At 40.6% G+C, this 26,529-nt stretch overlaps 1 protein-coding gene across 1 annotated transcript; it reads left to right on the top strand.

Annotated features, from left to right (window-relative positions):
- The first annotated feature begins 2,440 nt into the window (after positions 1-2,440).
- LOC105022933 (forkhead box K2) lies at positions 2,441-25,157 on the top strand. Its single transcript, XM_010891709.3, has 9 exons — positions 2,441-2,924; positions 15,822-16,016; positions 16,121-16,271; positions 16,425-16,571; positions 20,910-21,103; positions 22,312-22,514; positions 22,618-22,899; positions 23,016-23,210; positions 23,548-25,157. The coding sequence occupies exons 1-9, from the start codon at positions 2,632-2,634 to the stop codon at positions 23,754-23,756; spliced, it is 1,869 nt and encodes a 622-aa protein (XP_010890011.1). The 5' UTR covers positions 2,441-2,631; the 3' UTR covers positions 23,757-25,157.
- Positions 25,158-26,529: the final 1,372 nt, after the last annotated feature.

The raw sequence follows: 26,529 nt of genomic DNA, 5'->3' as shown, positions 1-26,529 counted from the left end.
ACTCAGAAAGTTGATTTCTTTAAATAAAACAAATTTATTTTCTTTGTCCATTGTTTGTTACTCTGTAACATCTTCCATTCAATGGAATGTACAGAATTATAAAAATGACATATTCACATAAATAGAAAATAAATAACACCAGTAAGGCAACAATAAACGATAGTCTGTATTTTCCTTGAATGGTCTCAAATCACTGTTTAGCTTTACAGTCATTAATACTGCCACTTCAGTAGTGGCAGGCTATAATATAGGAAGCACACCTTCTCAGCCAAACAGGCAATCTATGAGAAGTATTAGAAGTTTTTTTTGTTGACCTAACGTTAGTAATGGGCAAATCATGGAGCCAAATTATTGGATATTTTCACCAATGTGATTCCGTTATCAACATTCACCGAAAAGAGACTTTAGTTTTCCAACTATCCATACATGTAAACCTCTTGAAGTCAGTATGTATTGAATTGAATAATGCATTTTCTTCACTCTTTGTACTTAACTTTTAGCAGATAACTGTAAGATATTTTTAAAGTAGGCATATCATAGAACTTATTAACAATAATTGTCACAGATGACATTTTTCAACAGAAAGAGGCAATTGCTGTCAAACAACCGGTCACTACTGCATTTGTAGCAACAACTAAACATGGATCTAATGCTGTATTTGTTCAAGAGTTGCCTTACATTAGCTAACTAAACAAAAATGAGATAACCAATCTACAATGTATTTTTATGCAGATACATTTTTATTAGCTAATGCTAATATGTACTGTATGTTCAATACTCAGTGTATATACATATGCTTAATTCAACCATGCAGTTCAACACATCCACATTGTAATTACATTTTCTTCTCCAAAATAATTCTAAAGTATAGCAATATTCCAACATTGCATAGCATTATCTAGACAAAAAATGTAATGTTGCAGCTGTATTGAAGCCATTTTCATTACGTTAAATGAGTTGTTTCATTCCCTGTCACCACTTCCTGGAATCTACCCCGGCCCTGGTCAGGTACTCATTGGAGTGGGCCATTTTGAATGGTGAACTGATGCAAGCCTTAAATACTCACGGATGCATTCAATTGTATGTGTTACTGTCCAACAAGTGTATTATTATCACCAGTGTGCTACTTTCTAACAAGTGTATTGTCACTAGTGTGCTACCTTCCAACAAGTGTGCTACCACCAGTGTGTTATTTCCCACAGTCTGTTCATCTTGTAGTGTATCCAAATTTATTTTACCCTGTTGCTTTTGCATAAATGTTGTTCTTAGGTACAGATTTAACCAGGCATATAAGACCAGTGTTGTTGCATATGGTTATTCTTAATAAACTTAAATGGCACTTTTTAACTACTCATATAATTTATTTAACAAATCTGTATTTAACTTGTCCCGAGGACCTCTAATGATTCGTAGAGTATACAATGGGAAGAATGAGAGTAAGATGCCACTTCTAGCATTAACCGCATCCGTTTTAGCCATGGCTACCATCCTTTGTTTACAAACAACTTTCGACTGAGGGACATTCACTCTAACTGGTAACGTCATCGTGAAAAGCACATGTTAGTATGCTACAAGGCTACGTCAAGTAAAAATAAAAAAAATAAAAATACGCGCATTACTTCTGTACAATACACTACCAATAAGTGCGGTCTACGCTCTCGTCGGTTGGTTAAAATATTCTGTATTTGTATAACGAACATGTTTTGTCAAAAAACGTAAAAGCTCTTCAACAATTATGACCTCCATGATTTACTAGACGGGTCACGGGGCATTGTGGGTACATAGACGAGCTGCTGCAAACGATGTCATATCCAAATCCAGAAACGGAATCCATGGTAATAGTGCTGGAACATAATAATGTCATAATGCTTAGTGGGGAAAGATAAATATTGTAAGCATTTTTCTCAGCTTTTATTCTTAACTTATACCGGTCATTAATACAACTGGCAAATAGTTTATCCAAAAACTGCATGCTCGTTCATTAACTCGTTGTATCAAGCAAAAGAGGGACATGCCGCTTTACGTACACTGCAGTACACACAATGCACATTGAGTGCAGTACATCAAATTATTACTATATATGCAATTTCTACGAATTATTTATACAAGCGGATTGTTCAATTCAATGTTAACAAATATGACCATCTCGAAGCATTAAATTACTCTCTTGCTAACCGCATAATTTGAAGGTACATTTGTTACTGAGAACGCCAGTCCAGCACGTAAAAACGTCAGTGCCATTTTTCATACCTAGCCAAGAATTTGCACGCGTACGCTACAGTTCAACCAACCTTGATAGAACTATCGACTGTTTCTTTTATCTGATTGGTCATATTGTAATGTGCATGTTTATTTGTCATTGGGTTATAGAAATGCCAATCATACGTTATACGCCTTTGACGTTTTTTGGTTGGCCCTTTTTCCTACCCTTTCTCTCCCTGTAGCGGCGGTGGGTTGGAGCCGCTGTCCCTGGTCTGGCACGTTCCCCTCTACATTTTTTTTTGTTTTAAATTGGGTGTCCCCTTTTTTAGATTCGACATTCTGCGACGCTGTTTAAAAGCCGTACACAGAAGTGCCCATACCGGTGTTTATTTACTAAGTATTTATCAAATATAACATTTATCCTTTAAAATGGCGATGGTAAGTGGGTTGTCTGGGCCGGTTGCCCGGCTTGAGGGCCGTGAATTCGAATACCTGATGAAAAAGCGGTCGGTGACTATCGGTAGGAACTCATCTCAGGGATCCGTGGATGTGAGCATGGGTCATTCCAGTTTCATTTCTCGAAGACATCTTGAAATATTCACTGTTAGTGATGATATCAGTAACGGTGGAGACTTCTACTTGCGCTGCCTCGGCAAAAATGGGGTGTTCGTGGATGGAGTTTTCCTTAGACGGGGTGCCCCTCCTCTGCAGTTACCACGAATGTAAGTTGAACATGTTTTTGTGTTCTCTGTAAAAACCTCAGTAATGTCTTCTCAAACGTTATCATTGTTTTGGGTTTGAATGTCCTCAAAGCACGTGCTGTTGAAGCAGCGCTAGGATGTTGTTTGGGACCGTGAAGGCTACGTTAATGTTGTAACGTTATGCTGGTTAACTTGCAAGATGGTTAGCCAGCCAGTGGTTACAAGACGTATACTAACGTCAGCTATTTGTGAACACGTGAGACAGGAATTGGATTATACATGACGTCCTACCACAATGTGCATAAGGCTTACTGACCCAGGTCATTGCGTATAACTAGATGTATAGTACAGTAGTTGTAAACAGTCCGCAGCTGTCTGGGAGGTCACAGGTAAACAATGTAATAGTTGTGTCCGTGCCTTGTGAACTGCTGTAGCTAGGGAGGTAGATGGATCTGCCCTAGTGTGTTTTTGAACACTATTTTGGATGGCTACGTTACTTGAAGGCATGTGTCTATAAAATGTGACGTGCATCGTCACACTATCACTCGATTGGAGATGTCTGTCTGTGTGTGTGTTGGGGGGGGTCTGGCATCTATGCAAATACATGTTGGGATATTATCTAATGACTATTTTTGCTTTAGTTTGCTGTATCTGAAACAAAAGTGTTATTCCCCAAGATATAGTTTCCATCTTTTCAATAGGGAATCTATTTGTTTTCAACACGTTTATAATCATTGTTGATATCTGTATAGCGTCTCATCATAGCTATTTCATGTCCATCTGCGACAAACATCGAATCGCAATTGACATCTAGAATGTTGAAAACGAGAAGAATAGCTCTACACGTGATGTTGGCAATTAAGTGTCCTTGAATTTCCCAGCCCTACGGTCCATCATAATTTAAAGTAATAACGTAGTAGCTGCTTATGTTCCTTGATTGATCAGTTTTAACTCTGGCACGTAGCTTTCGTGACACGCAACACTGCTGAATTCTTAACTGACCATCCACTTTTCTTATTCAGCCATTGCCTTGTATCTGGCGCTGTGACTGCTGTCTAACGGTTATGAATGAATATCATAATAAAACCACAAAAAATGTAAACGCATTGAAACTTTTCCAAAATTGTATAGTATTTGTTTTATTAGAAATTACTTTTAACTCTGTCTGCTTATTAAACGGTCTACATGTCCTGTTTGCAACTGTGTTTTGATGCATGAAGATTTAATCTGCAAGATTCACATGGGTGGAATGTGGGCCCCGGAAGTAGGCTACCAATACTATAGTATTGCTTTTTCATATCAATCTGTCACTGTTTAAAATACTTTGGATGTCTTGTTACTCAACCAATGCTGAAATTGATGCATACTTCTGGGTTATTTATCTAGAATAGAGGTTAAGCACAGAATCACATCTTTCTGCATTAAAACTAATTGAAAGTTCTTATTGTAATTTATCCCTTCTAATTTCAACATGCAATTCTGTTGCACATCTGCGCTCTGAAATCTTTGCTCTTTTCCGACCCATTAAATTATTTCATTTATAATCAGTGAGCACTGAGTGTGACTAATGTGTGGTTTTCTTTGGTGCATCCATCTGCAATTTCAAATGGTAGTAAAATATTAGGAATTGTAGCAAGTAACTCTATTAGGCAGTTTCTTGCAATAAATTCTTGCGGTCATTGTAGAGTAATTTATTTTTGTTGCTGTAGGCCAAATAGTGTTGCACTTTAATGAAAATTATGCTACATTCTACTGTGAGTCTTGCATAATTTTTTTTGTTGTGAGTCTATATTTGTCATCTCTCTTTCCTGTTGAGGGGGGGGGGGGGGGGGGGGGGGGGGGAGATTGCAACCTCTCAGAATGTAACAAATGATGTGGTTTATAGCATTGACATTGGTCTTCGAGGTCCTGAAACACAAAAGCACCCTCAAACCAACATAGTACTATCACCGTAATCATCACCATATCGTGGTCAATACTGTTGAATGGAGTGTTTGGTTTTCATCAACCATAACAAGAACTGTGTCATCCAAAAGGCCAAACTTTTGACTCCTGTATGTTCAAAGGGCCATATGTAAGATTTGTACTACACTACTTGCAGAAATAGAAATGAATTACAGAAAGACATCTGTAGTTGATGTTTCAAATACTTTTGTTTACACAAAAGTGCCTGAGTCTTTCTCGTCGGCCCCCCTATCAGTTTGTATTGGAATGTAGTCTCCTCCAATTTGATATTACTATTACTACTTCTACTACTTCTGGTCTCATTTGGTAAAAGAGGAAGAGAAGACATGTCATTTTATTCTTTAAATTCTGTGTTGTTAAACATTAGACCTGGGATTCTACACAGTGTCCCATTAACATTCTCCCAGAAGTGTGGCCTGGACTTTGAGGTATGTTTTGGCAAATTTCAGTTTACTTTTTACAAAACATTGCTCCCTTTGTCTGGAGAAAACCAAACTTGGCAACCCCTAATATTGACCTAATATCAAATTATTTTGTGTTGCTTATTTGCTCTATTCAGTGGTGAAAAGGGGTCATAAGTTAACTTTTTATAGCAGGCTAACAACCATTCACAAAGTTGAGTGGCTTCAAACTGAGGCTGCTACTTCGCTGGTATAAAGATTAGCAGGAGAATTTTCAACTCATCTGGACATGGCGATGTTAGGTCTTCCTTCGTTTACAATTCAGTTCTTGCACCTGGACACAGCCATTTTCTTCATGTTTGTGTTATGTATTTTAGAATATTCTGTATTACAATAAATTACAATAAATAAACCCACCTGCAACAAGGCACATTGACAGTGTATTTGACTAGAATGCCCATTGATATTCCAGGTGAGTTAATAATTTTTTTGCCTTTAAACTACTTCAGAGGCAACCTTTGTTGGAAGCCATTTACCTATGGTTTGCTACTAGTTGCAAGTAGCAGGCGATAATGAAAATGGGTGCTGAACTTCCAAGCTGTCTTACGCACCTTTTTTATTTCTGGGTTGAAAAGTATACAAGCCTTAATTGAGCGCACTGTTACTACTTTTTAAATACTAATTAACACATTGTAGAATGATAGTGAAGACATCAAAACTATAACGCTTTTAGAATCACATAATTACCCAAAAAAGTGTTAAACAGATCGAAATACATTTCCTACTGTAGATTCTTCAAACTAGCCACCCTTTGCTTTGATGACAGATTTGCACACTTTGAATTCTTCCAACCAGCTTCATGAGGTAGTCCCCTGGAATGGATTTCAGTTAACAGATTTGTATGGTTAAAAGTACATTTTTTGAATTTCACAGAATTCAAGTAACAGACACATCTCAACATCAACTGTTCAGAGAAGACCGTGTGAAACAGGCCTTTATTGCTGCTAAGATACCATTAAGAAGATACTTTTTTGCATAGAAAAACATGAGAAATTGACATTTGATCAGTGGAAGTCTCCTTTGGTCTTAATTAAAAATGTTAGACCATATAGATGGTCTCTGCCTGCGTGGTTTCCACCGTGGAGCATCATGGAGGAGGTATGATGGTGTGGGGGCACTTTGCTAGTGAAACAGTTTTCAAATGTGGCCCCAGTCTGTTAGGTCTATGTGATCAAGAAGGAGACTGATGCAGTGCCATCACCCGACAGCAAAGCTGTCATCATGGCCAAGTTTGGTTACTTTGAACAATTTAAAATATACATTTGTTTAAAACACTTTTTGGTTACTACATGATTTCATATGTGTTATTTCATAGTTTTGATGTCTTCACTATTATTACACAACATAGAAAAAGGTAAAAACAAAGACACCCTTGAATTAGTAGGTGTCCAAGCTTTTGACTGGTATTGTACATCTCCCAGCCATGTTTTTCTTCATTGTTAACATGTAATCACAATCAACCTACTATGAATGGAGCAAAATACTGAGAGGTCCTTGAAGAACTAGAGCTCAGAGGACCTCAGACTGGGGTGTGGATTAATCTTTCAGAACGACAACGACACAAAGCACCCAGCCAAGACAACGCTGGAGTGCCTTCAGGACATGTCTGTGAATGTCCTTGGGTGGACCAGTTATAGCCTGGATCACAATCCAATTGAGAATGTGTGCAAGAGAATTAGAAAATTGCTGTTCACCAAATGTCCTCATCCGTCTTGACCGATCTTAAGCCATTTTACATAGGAGAATGGGCAAGAATTGCTCTGTCCAGGTATGAAAAGATTGCAAAGCTGTTTGAGTCTTATCCTAATAGACGGATGGCTGTATTTGCTTTGTAAAATTGCTGCCGAAGTTGCCTCCATACCAAATAATGGCTGAATTTGTTGAATACTTATGCAGTCGATAATTTTCAGATTTTATTAGTTTTTGTGTTGATCAGTGACAAATCACATACTCCTGAGAACTCCATTTTGATTTCATGTTGTAGTGCAAAATGTGTGAAAGGGGTGAATGCGGATCTGTATGCTTAATTACTCTATTAGGCTCTGTGGCCATGTAGTCAAATCTGTATCACTTACTGCCATTCAGAGTGGTTGATTCAGAGATGGATTTTTGTTTTATACAAAGGCATTTATAATGCACATCTAGATGGGTAATTTATGCTTGGTAACTACATTTGAAAACTCATTCCTCTAGATGGATTCTCGCTTGGTGTGGTCTGTATAGTGAGGTGATCATCCTCCCCTGTCTTTCATAAAAGTAATGGAAAGACATGCTCTTTGTTGACGTTGGTATTACATTGCCTCTGAAAAGGGTGTTGGAGTGCATATGCACAATATAATACTTGAAGTGTCTGCCTTCACCAGACTGTCTCCCAGCAGTTTTCTACCCTTTCAGTGGACATTCTAATTTGAGACTTGGGTGTCAGGGACTTGGGTGTCTCTCTGCATGTGTTCTATGCCAGCTCTGTTGAGGCCTGGCAACAAGTGAACCAGCGCCTGGCATCCGGACCGTAGAGAAGCAGGGCTCATTGGCATAACAATCTGGGCCTCAGTCTTGCTTTCGGGTGTGTTATGATACAGCCTGATCCTGCACTGATTGAACCCCCAGCGTATATGGACATCCCCATTCTAGGCATGCATGCTGTTTTCTTCAGTGTGTCCGAGGTTGAGATTGGGCTGCTACATTTGTGCTTTTTAAGTTCATTGCAGTTGAAGGAGATCTTTCACTTGTATGGTTTGGTGGCTATGCAGATCTTTGCTGTTGCAAAACCATGGCATTGCCGGGCACATAGCACTGGTGCTACAGAGGTTGATCGTTTTGTAGCACAGGGCACAAAATTGTAGCACGATTATAAAATGTCTTACCATCTCTAAAAACATAGTGCAGGTCATTAATTAAACCGGTATGTGAATGGCAACGGACATGAATGTTGCATACAGGGCACACAAAATGCGAACCTTAACATGAAATGTTTTCAGACGAACATTTTCTCCTTTTGCCCATAATGGTGATTTGTATACACCAGATCTATATATTACATTTCAAATTAGCAGTGTAATTTCATCAATTTAAATGTATGTCATCAATACAATATTGTTAATATTAAATTAGTGTGTAAATCTAATAACAGAACAAATACAAACAAAAATGGGAAGCGGTGTGTGAGAGTATGGTGTCTCTGCGTGGCATACATTTAGCATGTCTGCAGGCCACCAGTAACAGAACAAGAGCTGCTGTTTTGACACAAATGTTAGTCAAGGTAAATCCGCTTTTCCACTCTGTCTGTAAATTTTTCTTTTTGTTTTGCCTTTAATTTCATTTGGCATTGGTTCTACCAAACTCCAATACACTTTATTTATTTTTTAAATCACGATAGACTAACCACCAGGTAGAATAGTGATGTGCCATTGATTCACACAAAAACCCTCACTTAACACAAACCTCTCTCACACACACACACACACACACACACACACACACACAACTATTTGGCACGTGCTACTGCGGTAAATTCATCGCACAGACCATTTTCTTCATAGCCCGTGCAACATATGTCGCACTGTACAGTCCTGCAATAGGTGTGTCCTGCAATATAGAAAAACAGTTGACACATAAACAACATGTGCATGCACAATTACAACTTAGTCTCTCAGAAAAGGACTAATAAATGTGTGCTTCTCGTTGATAGCCCGTGGTCTTGGGTTGGATGTTTAAAAAAAGATTAAAGATATTTCGGAGGCTGTGGCTTCACTAGTGGACAAGCATCTACAAATGCACTTCATATTGGAGACAAGACCGTGTGGTAAAATCTGCCAGCAGTGGGTGTTGCCTGCACACTTTGGAGCCATAAGGGTAGAAGGGGTCTTCAAACGATATGTTAATCTAAAGCAAAGTTGCCATTGTCTTCTTTTCCGAGGGCTGGTTTTGCTTTGGCTTTATAGCATGGGTTGTATTTCGAAGAGAGACATCGTTCATCTTGAATGCATGGTTGCATTAATGTAACTTGAGCACTAGATATGCATCGATCAGAAAATGGTTGATCTGTACCAATATTCATTTACCATGGCGGTTTTCTGATACTGATGTTTAGTCATTTATGTACCCGTTTACCCTGGATTGAGTTCAATAAATAAAATTGCTTCTGATTATACTTATATTTTAAGTGTACATTCAATCATACAAAACATATATATTTAAATATTTTTCAATAACAAAAGATTTCCAAAATAAGTCAGAATTCATGGAAAATGTATAAATTATATTATAAATACACATTTGCTTCTGTAAGTGTCTATTATACACTGCCTATGTATGTACTAAATAAGGTAGGTAAGCTATTAAACTCTAAACTCAAAACTGCATTAACAAATGCCATTGTTGGTCTTTGCAGAGGATGCAATTTGCTATGGTGTAATTTGTATAATCCGCTGGGTTTCTGAAGATTCTTAAGTGCTCTGATAGTTTGTAGCCTTAAACGTACTTCTGGGTAGGGCTTCAAGTACATTTTTGGTTTACCAGCAGTTGTGGCAGAGTGGAAATCTACCAGACACCTATTTGGCAGCAAACCCCCATTTCTTCACAGCATAGAAAAAACAAGTATGCTGTGTAATGATTTGAAAAATAATAGAAGTATAGAATCTACAGTATGAAATATAGTAACATGGTATATTACTGCTCAGTTTACTAAAAATCATGTGACCTTAGCGGAGTACTTTAAACCGAAATATCACAGATTGGAAATATGCTGCTGGCCTTGAAAGAGATTACTGTGTTAACGGAGCCAACAGCACTTAGGTGCTTTTTGTCATCCGCCATTCACTAGCTGAGTAGAATCCGACTGTCCTGTCATTATTTGATGTCATTTCCTGCAGTTTAAACTCAAACTATCATTAAAAAGCACCATGTGAACAAATGAAAATTTTTTAAATGGTTGTATTAGGAGATTGTGTGAACTTTCTTGTGCTGAAAGCAAAATCATATTGGCAAAATTCTGCCAATACCAATTCTAAAATTTTTGCCTGAAAATGTCTGATACTGGTTGCTGGCCGATACATCGGTGTGCGTGCAGCCTACATAAAAATAGGTTTTTAACATCAGTTGCTTTTTAGCCTGTTCACTTCTGGCCACACTGTTTGCCTGCTCGTGGGTCTTGAGTTGAAATTAAATTCTACCCGCTCTGCTATTGAGAAAAGACCTGCCTCTCCCGAGTCATATTGTGGGAGAAACAATGGAGCAACTTCGCCAACGATTCATACAATTTTTGTGAGAAACATTTTAATACAGTGGATCCTGACCCACGTTCACTTAGAAGAGCTCTAAAGGTGAATGCATTTCCATCAAGAAACCCAGTTCAGCCTGTGGAGACAAGACGGGTAAGTTATGCTTCCGATTGCTATGTTATAATACACAAAGTACACATTGCCTCTGGATGTTCTGGGCAAGGGTTGGGGATTAACGTGTTCACCATCGTCCTCTTTTGCTGCCGTCTAAGCTTCTATTCGGTCAGTTCCTCATCTGTGTGTTATGATTAGAACAAGTAAGGCTCTATCACCTGAGAACTTTTCTTCCTGCTCGTATTCAGAGTCAGACATAATATACATTGGTGCTGTCGGGCGGAAACCTCATCTCCATATTGTCTTAATTTTTTTTCTATTAATCAACGCTATAGGTCACCCTTCACGTCTGTCTGTGGGTTTACTTGTAACTGAACCTCATAACTCCATTGGGTCCTCTAACTATCGGCAAAATACTGATAACTCCACCCCACCTCCCTCTTGAACTAATATGTTCCGCGCAGAGCTGAAGCTAAACCTAAAGAGGCAATTTTCTGACTACATCTGAGGTGCAGTCTTAATTTTAGTTTTATGATTTTTAATATTGACGTATTATTAAAAAAAAAATATTTGTCAGGTTTTTAATGGGGTTGTCTGTTTATAAAACAAAATGTGTATACGTTTTTGGGGGGGGGTTTGTTTATTCACTGGGTTTTGTTTTTTGTTTGTTCTTTAAGGGTTGGTTATTTTTCCATTGTTTATGATATTCCAGGTTTTGTATTCTATTCTTGTTTTGGTTTAATTAGTGTTATTCGATCCCCCTGTTCCTCGTTTAGTGCGCCTATTCATTCAGTGGCCCTAGTCAGTTCCCTGTGAGGTATTGTTTATCGTTCACCAACTTACTATGCCTGAGTTTTCTTACCAAAACACCATAGTACCTAGATTTTCCTGTGTAAAATACTTGTGCTCATTCTCAACTTTTTCCTAGCCTTTATTTTGTACCTTAGCTGTGTTTCCTGGATTTCCTTTTACGAAATGTGTTTCTGGATTTTTTTACCTTATCTCATGCCTGTATTTGTTTTCTAAATAAATCTTCCAACGGTCCATGTTTGGAACTGCAACCTTCTCCCCAATTCATCAGTTGGGGAGAGTTGGCTATTGTGTTTAAAAATATTTAGCAAGGCTAAATAAAGAACTGGTTGTTCAAGTAGGCCTACAGCATTTTCTCTACTCAACCCTATGCCTACAGCAGGCAAATGTTTTATTTAGCCTATTTGTAGTCTGATACAAGGGAGTGAAGAAGAGTGCAGGCAAACCACGGTAGGTTGGAGCAGGGTTGCCATGTCTGAATTATTTTGGGCCTTTTTTTTTCAGAAAGTCACTTGAAAATATTGTTTGTTGTGCATTTAGTTTTTTGGGGTTGTTTCCAAAATGCACATGCTTATTTGCACTTGTGTATTGTTTTGACCATGAGGCACACGAAAACAGACCTTCAGTGGCTAGAGGTGCATTCAAAATTTCAAATCCCTTGTTTGCAAACAATGGCAAATACATTTCCATTAGCTTTGTATTTGCCATCAATGTGTTCACAAACATGGAAATACCGTACCTATGTAGTGAAAAGTTGGCTGGAAATGTAGTTCCACCTTTAAGAGAAATGTTTTTGTGCGTTCACAAAATTTTACGATTTTGAATGTAACTTCAACGTTGGGTAGCCTACTCTGCCTTATTCAAGCAGCCGGCTCTCTCAAACTTTAGTAGCCTGAAAAAGCGTTGTTTGTGTAAAATAGCTTCGTCTGCAGCTCCAATTTGCTTCTTTTGTGCTTCTTTTGTCCATTCCCGGTTATTGTTTCTCTTGTGATTTCTGGCAACACTGTTTGGAGTGCAGTTTATACTAGCATTTGCTGTCTAGTAGTGTTGTCACGATACTAGAATTTCTAACTTCGATACGATGCCTTGAAAAATATCGATATTCGATACCATTTTCGATACCACAGAGAAAAAAACTGCCACAATATTAAGGGGTTATTTTTTTATTTAAAGCTAAATATAACAAGTCTAGAACATATATTTTACATTAACAAAAATGTCCTGAGGTAGTGCACTTGTTCAAAAGTCTCTCAGATACATTCAAAAACCAATAAAGTATGCCAAGAAGTGTGCTCAGTGTTGAGCCCAACACAGCCCAAACACCAGCTCTGCATGTCCCAGGTTTCAGTGACAAATTGCAGAGTTAATGCCATGAACGTGGAAGTGGCTCTGCTTGTCCACAGATCAGTGGTGCATGAAAAAAAGGTTTTCCTTCCAAGATGGTTCATGACTATTTCTTTTGTTTCGTTATATAGGGCTGGGATTTTAGTGTGCATGAAAAAGTTGCGTGAAGGAAGGGCATACCTGTTGTTCAAATGTTCAAGAAGTTGTTTGAAGCCAGGTTTCTCAACAGTATACACAGGAACCTGATCCATGCAGATGTACACTGCTACAGCCCTGTTCAACTTCTTGGCTTCATTTGAGTTTGCTTCATACTTTCTTTGCTGTTCAAATACAGCTGGTAGTGTAGGTTGTGATTGTGTTGTTTTTGTTGCAGGTCGAGTCTCATCTTCTTTCTGGTGCTACAAGAGAATGCCAAACTTTAATAAACATTTTTTTTTTTTTAGACCACACTTTTAAAATGAACTGAATGAACTCATCTAAGAACTTAGGTTAATGGTAATAGATATTTGTTAACATGAATAAGCAATGAAAAATACTTACAAAACATTTGTTAATCAAAGTTAAAAGTTGATTTAAACTAACATTCACTAATACATGTACTGATTAAAATCCAAAGTTCTATTTGTTAATATTTTTTCATTGGACCAGAGCTAACATGATCCGTTATATTTTTATTACCTAATACCTACTGTTATCAAAGATTAAAATATACTGTAACAAATGCATTGCTCATCGGTCATAAAAGCTGGTTAATACATTAACGTTATTTGATGAACAGATTTAAACGCAAACGTGCGTGCATCACACGCGAAAATAGTGCTCACTGGATCGACATGAAGTCGTCAAGTCACCTTTATTTATATAGTGCTTTTAACAATACAGATTGTGTCAAAGCTCTTAACAGTATCAAATTGGAGGATAGAGTGTCAGTAATGTATAATAATAATACCAACCTCGAGAAATTCTTTATACAGATCCGGGTGTCGGTCTCTCAAGTGCTTTGCTATATTAGTGGTGTTAGCGCCTTTTGTTAGCACTGTTCTGTAGCATCTCTTGCATATTGGCTTGCTTGTGTCCTTCGGCTTTCCATGTTCATTTGCCTCATGTGCAAAATATTTCCAGATAGCACTCCTGCTGTGTTCCTTATCAACCAAAGCCGGTCGCACGGGCGCTGCACTCGCCATCTTTCCATTCACTTCACCTTTGCTAACCAGAGCGAATGAGACGAGTGCGAGTGCGAGTGCGCGTGTGGTGGTTGTCAACGCGCCTTTGGAGAGAAGTGAAAGTGAAAGCACGGCTAGTATCGATACTTCGGGAAATTAGTATTGGTACCGTTCAGAAATTTCAGTATCGATATTTATCGAAATATCGATATTTTTGACAACACCACTGTCTAGTCATATACAATACCGTCTTCAATGGCATGTTCATAGCCCTTAATCTTTCATAACGAGATTTTGGCCAAATGTATTCAGTGACAGGTAAACTGAGAGCACACATGGCTACAATAAACTTTGTAATCTGTAAATTGATGATAATCTAATACGATGCACTTGCTGCCTCAGATGTGGCCATTCTAATCGATTATGGACAAAACATGGATCTCCCCATTCAAAAACCCGCTTGATTTTTGGTAAAATATTATTAATGTAAAGACACTACCAACTTTGAATGGGCTTTGTTCAATTATTTCAAAAACACCCTTTTTTTATTATTTCCTGAAAAGTAGCCATTTTGGAGATACAAGGTTTCTACCCGACATGCATTTTCTTTTTCCTAGCAAATAAAGTTTGACTGTCCAAGGTGAATATCAAAGACAAAATGGGAAACGTTCTTGCTTTCTAGCAAATTCCAACATTAGTTTACTATGATGTATACACTAACTCTTCCCGAAAGAGTGCGTGGATTGATACAGTTGTGAACAAAACAGTAAACACCAGAAGTACCCATTTATTTGAAATTAATTAAATTGCAAACATTTTACTTTATTTTGAGGAATACAACATTGTCATGTTCTTTGAGGTAAACCACACCGCTTTATTAGTTTGGAGTGTTTTAGATTAGTTTTCTGCTTGCAATGCTGCTTTGCGATAGCTGTACAAACTGTTTCCATTCATGAAGTTGGACGATGCGAATAAAGCTAATTACAGACTGGGACAGAGCTGAATAATGGGTTGTTTGAAAAATGACTATGTGCCTTCATGAATATCTCTTGGTAAGTTGATAAAAATAAAAACAAAAAACAACAACAAAAAAAAGTATGACCTTTTAAGTATGATCTCATGGAAGGTTGTACAAAAGCAATTTATTTTGCACAGTTTTTCTTAACTTTTTATTTGTCTTATATCTTCATCCTCCTCCAATCCAAGGATCACATCTGGTCCCTTGGGTAGTCCATATTAAGCCCTGTGTTATTCTTTGACAATGTTCTTATTTTAAAAATTGAGGTCATTTTCTATTTAAGCATTTTTTGGTGGAGGGTTTTGGTTTCCATCTTTTGATGTACTGTAACTGGTAGTTAACCGTGAGATGAGAATTTCAGAATGTTATGGTAAAATGTTGTTAGTGTCATTTTAGGTAAATTACCTTTTGGGTAAACCAATCATAACGCTTGGCAGAGACATGCAAGTTGATATTACTTGAGGCTGAGCTAGAAAAGCAAAGTACTTTCATTTCACTCTGGTTTTTACTTTTGAGGGATAAAGAAACCAGAAGGAGTAAAGGTTTTTGGACAGTTGACAGACATCATTAACAGGGTGTACCTGCTCCTACTCTGACTTTCCTTCTACCACAATGTATGTGCACATTGTTCATGCCTCCAACATTGCAGTACACATTTCTATGTATAAAGGTGTCCCTGTAAAACCTCCCCAAATAATTTTCCCAAACCACAATCCCACTGGTAATACATTGTAACAGATGTTTTTGGTCTGAATTCCCCATACCTACTCTGTGGTTGCTTTACATTGTTTGGTAATGTAGCTTTTTGTTCAATTTCTCTGCAGGTGCACTTTCAGGTTTCCCAGCACAAACATCAAGATCACATTTACGGCCCTGTCCAGTGGGAAGAGGGAAAAGCGTGAGACGCCGGAGTCTCCGGTGAAACCAGTCCAGCCCCAGATCTCCCCGCTAACCATAAACATCCCAGATAATATTGCACACCTGATGAGCCCCTTGCCATCACCCACTGGCACCATCAGGTGCAGTAACCAATCAAATCAATGCTTCATCGTGGGGCTTGAGGCAGAGGTACCTCTGTGGTGAGACTTGGTGATTAACAGTCGGGTCCTTTTCTTCCCCACAGTGCTGCCAACTCGTGCCCATCCAGTCCCCGGGGGGCGGGCTTGTCTGGCTACAGGGTAGGCCGCATCGTCAGCTCTGCAGAGCTACAGCTCATAAACGACAACTCCCAGTCGGAGAACGACAAGGAGGCCTCGGGAGGAGACAGCCCCAAGGTAACGAAGCTGTAATGATGTGTGTAGAACTGGGCTGCTAGTCGAGGGCATTTGTCTTAGTCATTCCAACCAATGTATGGGACCAAATGTTTGGTTATAAAACCTGTTTTACCCCTAGAGAATCACCTGCTTTTCTTTCTTTGCTTTCTATAGGATGATTCCAAACCTCCATACTCATATGCACAGTTAATAGTCCAAGCCATAACTATGGCACAGGATAAGCAGCTCACACTAAATGGAATATACACTCACATCACAAAAAACTACCCCTACTACAGAACAGCAGACAAAGGCTGGCAGGTAAGCAGCAATTCACCATTATCACTCTTAAGTGTTTGTAGGTTATTTGATGACGAGTATACACATCTGAAACTGTCCTCAATAGCATAAGGATTTGACCGCAGAACTTCATTTAAAATACCTCGACTACCACAGTGCGTAGTTGAGGGACCACATAGTGAAAGAACGTGTATTTCTTTTGGGTGGGGTGTTGCCACCATTGTCTCAAGTCATAGTGTGTCATTATGTAAGCCAAAGCGTCTCATGGAGCCATCTGTCTACCCAGTAGTTGACATGTTTTTAGCCCGATTAACTGGTTTAGCATCTTTACCCTGGACCTTTTCCCCCCCCAAATGTTAGGAAATCGTGGCAAAACTATAATTGAATCTGTCGCCGCAGCCTGTTAAGTCTAGGCATACCTAGTTCCTGGTTCAAGGTGGTGCTATTGTAGTACATGGAGGTTCTGACCAATGGGGCTGGAAAAATCAGTCATTAAGCTAACTAGCCTAATTAGCTTCTCCCGGTGTGCTTCAATCAAGACTAATGCTAATAGATTATAAATAACTATAAATAAGGTTACCAGGTCAGTTTAAATTGGTGATTAACGTCTCCTGCTCCCTGCTCTCCTCATCACTCAGACACGCCATATGGCTTCTCCCATGTTTCCTGGTTGAGCTGCAGCTATGCTTCTCCCATGTTTCCTGGTTGAGCTGCAGCTATGCTTCTCCCGCGTTGCAGTTCCATGTGGTCAGGAGTGATTATTTGGACAGTGAAGCATGTTTTTGATTTATACTCCAAAGATTTAGATATGAGGGAACAATTACTATGAGATTATAGTATAGGTTTTCTTTTACATCACGTTGAAGGCTGTGTATGTGCGCCGTTTACCTGGGGAAGTGATGGCAACCAGGATGGGGTGAATGACAATCTGGTGGAGGGAGTGTGATGCTCTGGGCAATGTTCTGCTGGGAATCCCTGAGTCCGGGCATTCATGTGGACGTCAATTTGACACTTGCAACTTACATAAACATGGTTGCAGACCAGGTACATCCCTTCATGACAATGGTATTCCCTGATGGCAGTGGCCTCTTTCAGCAGGATGATGCACCCTGCCACACTGCACACATTATTTGGGAATGGTTTGAGGAATGTGATGAAGAGTTTGTGTTGCCCTGGCCTCCCCATTCCCCGGATATCAATCCGATTGAGCATCTGTGGGACCAACAGTTTCGTTCCACGGTGACTCCTCCTCGCAACTCACGGAACTTGTAGAATCTGATGCTAATGTCTTGGTGTCAGGTACCACAGAACACCTTTAGGGGTCTTGTAGGGTCCATGCCTTGGTAAGTCAGCTGTGTTTGGGCAGCACGCAGAGGACCATTAATTTTACACAGTATGATAACTTGTTTCGTCCATGCCCTGAGCATAAGTAATAGTTATTAAGCCTGTGCTTTAGCAAAAAAATAAAGTAGTGGAAGACTGAAAATGAAGCCAATATGGCTCTAAACATGATGTTAACTGTTTCTGCGCCAGGGAGGTAGGCACAGATAGGCCTGGGGGTCCACAGGATCACCCACTGGAGAGACTGGTCCATCTTGATTGAATGTAGACCTTTATCTAATAGGATAAAGGTACAGTAGGGCACCCATGCTGACAGGCTGACTGAAAAGTTGGTCACCGCCGGAGTATGTGTGTGTAATGGACATGGATTAGAATGAGGAGCAGAGTGTGTGTAATGGACATGGATTGGAATGAGGAGCAGAGTGTGTGTAATGGACATGGATTGGAATGAGGAGCAGAGTGTGTGTAATGGACATGGATTGGAATGAGGAGCAGAGTGTGTGTAATGGACATGGATTGGAATGAGGAGCAGAGTGTGTGTAATGGACATGGATTGGAATGAGGAGCAGAGTGTGTGTAATGGACATGGATTGGAATGAGGAGCAGAGTGTGTGTAATGGACATGGATTGGAATGAGGAGCAGAGTGTGTGTAATGGACATGGATTGGACTGAGGAGCAGAGTGTGTGTAATGGACATGGATTGGAATGAGGAGCAGAGTGTGTGTAATGGACATGGATTGGAATGAGGAGCAGAGTGTGTGTAATGGACATGGATTGGAATGAGGAGCAGAGTGTGTGTAATGGACATGGATTGGAATGAGGAGCAGAGTGTGTGAAATGGATTGGAATGAGGAGCAGAGTGTGTGTAATGGACATGGATTGGAATGAGGAGCAGAGTGTGTGAAATGGACATGGATTGGAATGAGGAGCAGAGTGTGTGAAATGGACATGGATTGGAATGAGGAGCAGAGTGTGTGAAATGGACATGGATTGGAATGAGGAGCAGAGTGTGTGAAATGGACATGGATTGGAATGAGGAGCAGAGTGTGTGAAATGGACATGGATTGGAATGAGGAGCAGAGTGTGTGAAATGGACATGGATTGGAATGAGGAGCAGAGTGTGTGAAATGGACATGGATTGGAATGAGGAGCAGAGTGTGTGAAATGGACATGGATTGGAATGAGGAGCAGAGTGTGTGAAATGGACATGGATTGGAATGAGGAGCAGAGTGTGTGTAATGGACATGGATTGGAATGAGGAGCAGAGTGTGTGTAATGGACATGGATTGGAATGAGGAGCAGAGTGTGTGTAATGGACATGGATTGGAATGAGGAGCAGAGTGTGTGTAATGGACATGGATTGGACTGAGGAGCAGAGTGTGTGTAATGGACATGGATTGGACTGAGGAGCAGAGTGTGTGTAATGGACATGGATTGGAATGAGGAGCAGAGTGTGTGTAATGGACATGGATTGGAATGAGGAGCAGAGTGTGTGTAATTGGGCTGTAGCACAGAGGTTTTGAGTGGCAACTATTTGTCCTGTTCCAATTTCTCTCTGGGAGCTCTGAACGATGAGTGGTGAGCATGTTCTTTCTTAAGATGTAGCACCTTTCTTAAGATGTAGGCATATTCTGTGCTGTTGATCTAGTCAATGTTCAGTGCTTCTTGGACAGCCTGATTGAAAACTAAATGGTAGCCTACATAATCACTAAAGTAAATTTTGGTGTTTATTCTTACAGAAACATCACAATTTAATAGAGGTATTTTTGCAGAGCTGAAAGTGGTATGGACATGTAATCCTTGATTTTAAGTTGTTAAATAGTTTCCAACCACAAGCTGTAGTTTACTGAAATAAAAATTATTGTCTTTGTGTCATGTCTATTTTAGTCTTGGTTTGGGAACTGCTTGGCCTATGGTGTGTTATTTAGAATATGGGAAGATAGAAATTAGGAGGATGTATTATTCTGCTTAGTAGACAAGCTTTTGTTGAACGGTATTAAGATTCAAGGTTTAAGAGAACACATGCGAAATGTAGGATATTTAATTGTTAAAAAATAATGTTTTATTTATATATATATATATTTTTTTTGCTTTCTTAGGCTGCTACTTTAAATATCAACACCTAATTAAGGGATAAACTTAATGTGTTTTTGTTACACAGCCAAATACATCCCCAAATTGAACAAAGAAAATTAGTTACACAGCGGCTACTTGTAATAAACAAATGGATCATGGCAAATGCACCTCTCAATTAATGTTGTCTGTATTAAATGTGCTTGCGTACAACATTGGCGTACAATTTCTAGGTATAATATAATTACATTTCTAGACTAAATAAAACATTACCAAATCAATCCCAGAATTCCTTTTTGAAAGGGATATTAACCTGAGATGTGCTATTACACAGCTCAGGACAGAATGCGAGTTGCACAGGTCTGGTAAAATAATTTATTGCCTGTTATTTATCATCTCATTTGATGGTGGTGCCTGTCTTGATTGCATCCAACCAAGAGTAGCTAGCTTATGCTTTCTAGAAAGGTTGCTTACTAAGTATCTCCTAAAAATGTTCCACTTGGAGAGTCTGTCAGTGACTAACGTTACCCAACTGCTTAACTGCCAACGACAAGACTGTACATGCGCCGCTTATGCTTGGACAGCACCATGAATGATCACTGTTTACCTCTCTGTGGGAAGCATAATGTAGATCTACATGTTTATTGTGATTCACATGGAGTTTTGATACACAAGTGGCAGTTTAAATGTTAAGGACATTTTGTCAATGTGTCACACTCCAGTTAACTGGATGTAAAATGAGGCGCAGTATGCAAGTCTAGGTATTGGTCCGTTTCAGTCAGTTTTAGCCAAACCACTTTCAGACATCCCATGAGTAGCTGAGACTCACAGACTGCCGTCACACTGTCTGACGAGTCCGTGGCGTGTACCACGATGTACTGTGATGTGCATCACAAGCCCTCTCTTCAGTGCTCGTTCTAACAGAAGTGTGTGTTCTGTTCCAGAACTCGATCCGTCACAATCTGTCTCTGAACCGCTACTTTATTAAAGTAGCCCGGTCACAAGAGGAACCGGGCAAGGGCTCGTTCTGGAGGATAGACCCGTCCTCAGAGGGCAAGCTGATGGAGCAGGCGTTCAGGAAACGAAGGCCGCGGGGTGTGCCCTGCTTTAGGACCCCTCTCGGACCCCTCTCCTCCAGGTAATTGGGCGTTCTTCATAGTGAGTGCATGTGGATCTACACACGAGCATCCCCTTGGCTAGAGTCAGGAACATATTTCAATATTTTTAATTTCAGAAGTTACACACACTGGTTAGTAATTTGTTGCAAAATTCATTTTAGATGTAATCTCTTGTGAATCTGAATATGTCTCAATAATATAAAACATTTTAACCGAATATGCCCCCCACCACCAAAGCATTTTTGTTGGTGTGCCTTTTTTGGTATTTATATACCGTATAAATAAATACAGTCATCAGTTGTTTTAGCCTACTGTTTAAATATGAATATTTAGTTGTCCTAGCCTTATTATTTGTGGTGTTCTATTAACTTGGTTGTCTTGATTATCAAACCATTCTGCCACTAAGAGTGACCAAACTGGCTTGTTGATTTGATACATTTCAAAAATGTTTTTCCCTGCTGCTTGATTGAATTTGACACTTGGATGGATAGAAAACACTGACAATATTATAAATATCAGTTTATAATCTGTCAAAGTACCATTTACAGCAACTGTTGAACATATAGGTATGCGTTTTAGTGTACAATTTACTTTTATGGACACCACAATTTAATGTTCTTAAACTTGGTCAAGTAGCCTAAAGCAGACACACATCTGATTTGTTTATCCTTCATTTTCAATTGCTCTCTTCCTAATCAGAATCTGAAACATGCTAGCAAACACAAACAAGCTAGCAGGTTAAAGTTTGGGTTGGTTTTAGATGGCCTTGTTTTGTGCCAACCACTGCAATGTAGTTTATTCTGGCAGCAGCTTACTTACAAAATGTCTGTAAACGGCAAGCTAGATATTCTTTTAAATTACAAAATATTGTGGGGATGCAGTTGGAAAACCCCTGGCTCTGTACAACACTGGCGATGCAGTGTACTTGGAGCATTGCAAAAATGTTTTGCCAATTACTTAGGCAGGACAAAATTCTAGGGAGACGCCCTTTTAAAACAATATTCACATTCCCTGGGTTGTGTTTTGTTATGCTCCGTACCGGCCTTTATTCTCAAAAGCCCCAGTCTCATGCAAGACTGTTAGATTGGCATGGGTATTTACCGCCACCTAGTGGCCGGATGTGCTCCTCACAATCAGCTCCCATAGGGAAAATGTCATTTGGTTGAATGAATGTAATTTGAATGCATTTGTAAATGCAAGGCTTCACACTCCTTTTCCCCTCGCCCAGGAGTGCCCCCGCCTCCCCTAATCACTCCGGGGTACTCTCCGCCCACTCGAGCGGGGTGCAGACCCCTGACAGCCTGTCCCGAGAGGGCTCGCCTGTCCCCATGGAACCGGAACCCGCCCCTGCTCCAGCCCCACTCCCTGCAACAGCAGTCCAGCCCAAACTAGCGGTCATCCAGGAGGCCCGCTTTGCACAGAGTGCCCCAGGTGAGTCCCAGTTTTGGCGTCCGACAACCCCTCGCCCAGCTCTAGTCTTCTGTGTGCGCCGGGCTTTCAGATTCTCCATTAAAGATGCGTGTGGTTTTTCCAGGCTCTCCCCTCAGCGGGCAGCCCGTGCTCATCACGGTTCAGCGCCAGCTGTCTCAGGCCATCAAGCCGGTGACCTACTCCATGGCCACGCCCGTGACCACCATCACCAACCAAAGCCAGCAGGCCGTCATGCAGACGGTGCACGTCGTCCACCAGATCCCCACCGTGTCGGTCACCGGCATGGCCGGGCTCAGCGCCGCCAACACCTACACAGTGGCCGCCCCCGCCATGCTTACCGCCAAGACCGAGCCCCAGGAGAACGGAGACTACGCGGAGACCAGAGGTGGGGATGGGGGAGGGGAGTCCTAAGCCCTGTGGCGCTTGTTCAGTCGCCTTAGTCGTATGGTTGGAAGGCACTGACGTTGTTCTTCCTTCCCTCCCCCACTCCTTTAATCCTAGTAAAAGTAGAAGCCGTTCCAACGATCACCCACGCCTCTTTAGGCGGCGGCAGTCGCATCATCCAGACGGCCCAGGCGGCCACGCCCGTGCAGACGGTGACCCTGGTGGAGCAGCCTGCCCTGGGCCTCCACCAACTCCCCGTGAAGGCCGTCACGCAGAACGGCACCCACCTCATGCCCATGCAGGCCAGTGCAGGTGAGACGCAGGCGTTGGAATGGCTTTAGTCCACAGGCTGTCCCTGACTGTAGCCGACCGCCGAGGAAGAGACGCCACGGTTTCTACTCACTCCTGTAATGGGCTTCACTGTTAAGAATCACCATCCTCTTTTTAGAAATGGGTTGTCGCTCAAATGTGGTTCTCTGTTATTCTGCTGTCAATGTTCTCAAAAGCACAATATTTAGCACAAGTACTTTAATGACTAATTATGAGGTTTTGCTGCCGGGTCTTTTCTTTTGCATGTTAACCGCGAGTTTAGCAGACTCATTCCTGCACTGTAATATGTACCTGTCCTCCTCTTCCTCCCCCTGTTCAGCCACCGCTGTTGCCAGCCCCCTCCACTTGCTGGCCACTCACGCCTCCGCTTCCGCCTCCCTCCCGACCAAACGGCAGAACGGGGACCAGGCGGCCGGCGCGCCCCCCGATGCCAAGCGCCTCAAAGCCGAGGAAGGGGACAGCGCCGCCTCTAAAGAGGCAGACACAGACTCCTCAGCAGCCGATGACCAGGGCAGCCGCCACAACTAGTCTTCTGGAACAACACATCTCCCCCTCCCCTAAGCATTTACCCCCCACCCTTCTTCCATTGACTCTCAAGGTGCCAAAAGAAGAAGGGTTTTCACTTTGATTTAACCATTGTAGAGCATCGGACAATGTACACCCCTTTACAAAAAGACGGGTCGAGGATGAGACGAGGACCGTATGGACGAGGCTGGACTGTAACGGTGCCCTGTGAGACATCGCCATCGGGGGGGACGGGGGGACGGAACGGATGACGACCATACCAAGATCACAGGAAGCCTTAACAACTATTCGCCTTCAACCTGAACTTTGACCCCCTGCAGCGAGCAGTTTTACTGGGACCCATGTATGCCCGGCGGCAGTGTGCCACCTCCGTCTCAACTACCTCAGTACAGATTGGGGACCACAGCCAAGGGCACCGTTCGACGGACCCACGGAAAGACTGGAGTGACCAACGGGCGGAATGGGGGAGCGTTTTGTGCAAACGATATGTCAACGAGTGCATTCAGCAAAAGGGATCAAAACACTGAGCCAATTCCTGGACCTTTGGCAGCTAGCCTTTCATATACTGACCGACCCTTATTGCAGCCCTAAGTAGATATGCAGTATTTTGTTGTTCTGATGTGGAGCATAGGATCTGTTTTGGATGTATTTTCATTTATATCGGTGAAAAAAGTAATAACAATCTAAAGAAAGGACACAGCAGTGGAGTCAATGACATTTCAAATCACTCCAACTGAACTTAAAGAAAAAAAACTCTTGCTGTTGTTTTTGTATGTGGACTTATATTTTCTGTTCAGTGAAACTGTGTAATTTCCTTTTACAATTCTATCAATTAAGTGTTTTTTTTCTGTCAAATCCTCATCTTTTCACTTCCATATAAATTTGCTTTGTTACACTCACATATTTTCATACTTGCACAGATAACCAGTAAGATATGAACTTATTAATTCCATGTGTTGTTTATCAGATCATTGAGCTTGCATGTAACAGATTAGCAACAATTATCTGACTCATTAACTGTAAATTTAACAGAAGGAAAAAAAACTGCTTAAAACCAGACCATAGCCCATATCCACCAAGTCTTTTTGGGAGTGGAATTGCTGATTAGGTACATACCTTCTGTACTTATCTCTCTCTCTGTGGATATGGGCCTAGATCTGCACTTGATTAAATGTTCCTGTCGTCTCTACCTTTTTGGTTGCTTTCCTTTATCCCCTCTTTATCCTTGGCTGTGGTGACTGTGCAGTGTTGGCAGAGCCTTTGCTTGATTCTTTTAATTCTGTTTCGGCAACCTGACCAGTCTGTCTTTAGATTGTATATGTTCCAACCGAAAGAAGAAAAGTTATCAATGTTCTGCTTCAGTGGATAAATGCTTTTTTTAATAAATTAATTTAAAACCTTTAACTGGCAAATTTCTTTGTCCAAATATTCATTTTATTGGTCCCAAGTGAACAGATCTCCTGATACGCTTTTCATTCATGTGACTATTTCATTGGCTAGGACAAAAGGATAGGTGACATGCCAGCATGCAGTTTGGCACATAAGGCATGAATTAGATCAAATAATTTGGTTGCCTTTTGACAGTCTACAAAGTGATCAATGTGTGGATTATGATTTTTACATTGCCTTAATTGTCCACCAAGGGGCAGTATTGCAATGTGAATCCAAACTTCCTTCACATTACAATTGTGAGCTGGTGACAGATGTGCACAATGAAAATTTGTTTGCAGGAATATAATTATTCCACAGATGTTACTACTATTACAATAGTGTGTTGCTTGATATTAAATGACGCAGAAAAATGGGTCCTGCTCCAGGGGGACTAAAGATGACCTCAACGGAATTAAAATCTGTGCACTGCCCAACTTTTTACAAAAAGCTCCAAAAGTACAAAGAAACACGCCCCGCCACTAAATTGAAATAGTTTGAACTACTCTTAATATTCAGGTCAAATTGAAACAGACATTGAACGAGATGGCACTTTGACCCTTTGAGCACTACCAGAGAGGATGATTGCTAAGTGTCCATCCTGTTTGAAGATACAGTTGGGAGGACAGTCAAGTGCAAGATTTGATTTCACTAAAGTGGGTTGAAGGCACAGGTGAAAACAAAATCATCTTGCAGCCCAAACTGTGATACATAATGTTTGGAGCTATAATGTTTGGGGATTTACAAGCTGCTATGTCAGTCTTACTGGAACGTCTCACACTGATTTGTGGCCCCCGTGTGTGAAATGTATACGCGTTATCCTTATACCATTTCAAGTCACAGTGAAAGAAACATGAGGTCTCAGAGGGAGATGTGGTCAGCATAAGTGGCAATGTCAAATTTTCCTAACAGCTTTTCCCACAGCTTGGTATAAAGATGACGTGGCGCTCTGTGTGTTGTCATAGAATGAGCGGTGACAAAGGAATTCTTGTTCTGTATGTCCGTTCAGTTCCATAAACATAATGAGAAAGTGTTTTGGAAAGCAACGGAAATCATCTCATCCTGCCACTGAAATAATTCTACTACCACCAGCAATAGTACTTGTTTAACAGAGGGCGCCATGTTAGTTAACAGGTAAACAACACTGTCAATGAGTTAATATGTCTGTGTTGTCCTTATGGTGCAGTGATTCTCATTACGAGGGTGAATTGAAAGTTGTGGTTGTATATTATGTTAATGTAATTTTAATGAAATTGTGTTCACAACAAATGATGTAGTCTAAATTGTCTTTAAGATTGCTAGTGACAATGTATCTTGAACAAAGCTTTTGCCACCTGGGAGGTGAATT

The sequence above is a fragment of the Esox lucius genome, chromosome 11 (genome assembly GCF_011004845.1).
Source record: "Esox lucius isolate fEsoLuc1 chromosome 11, fEsoLuc1.pri, whole genome shotgun sequence".
Classification (NCBI taxonomy): Eukaryota; Metazoa; Chordata; class Actinopteri; order Esociformes; family Esocidae; genus Esox; species Esox lucius.
This window is presented reverse-complemented; position numbering and strand designations above follow the sequence as displayed.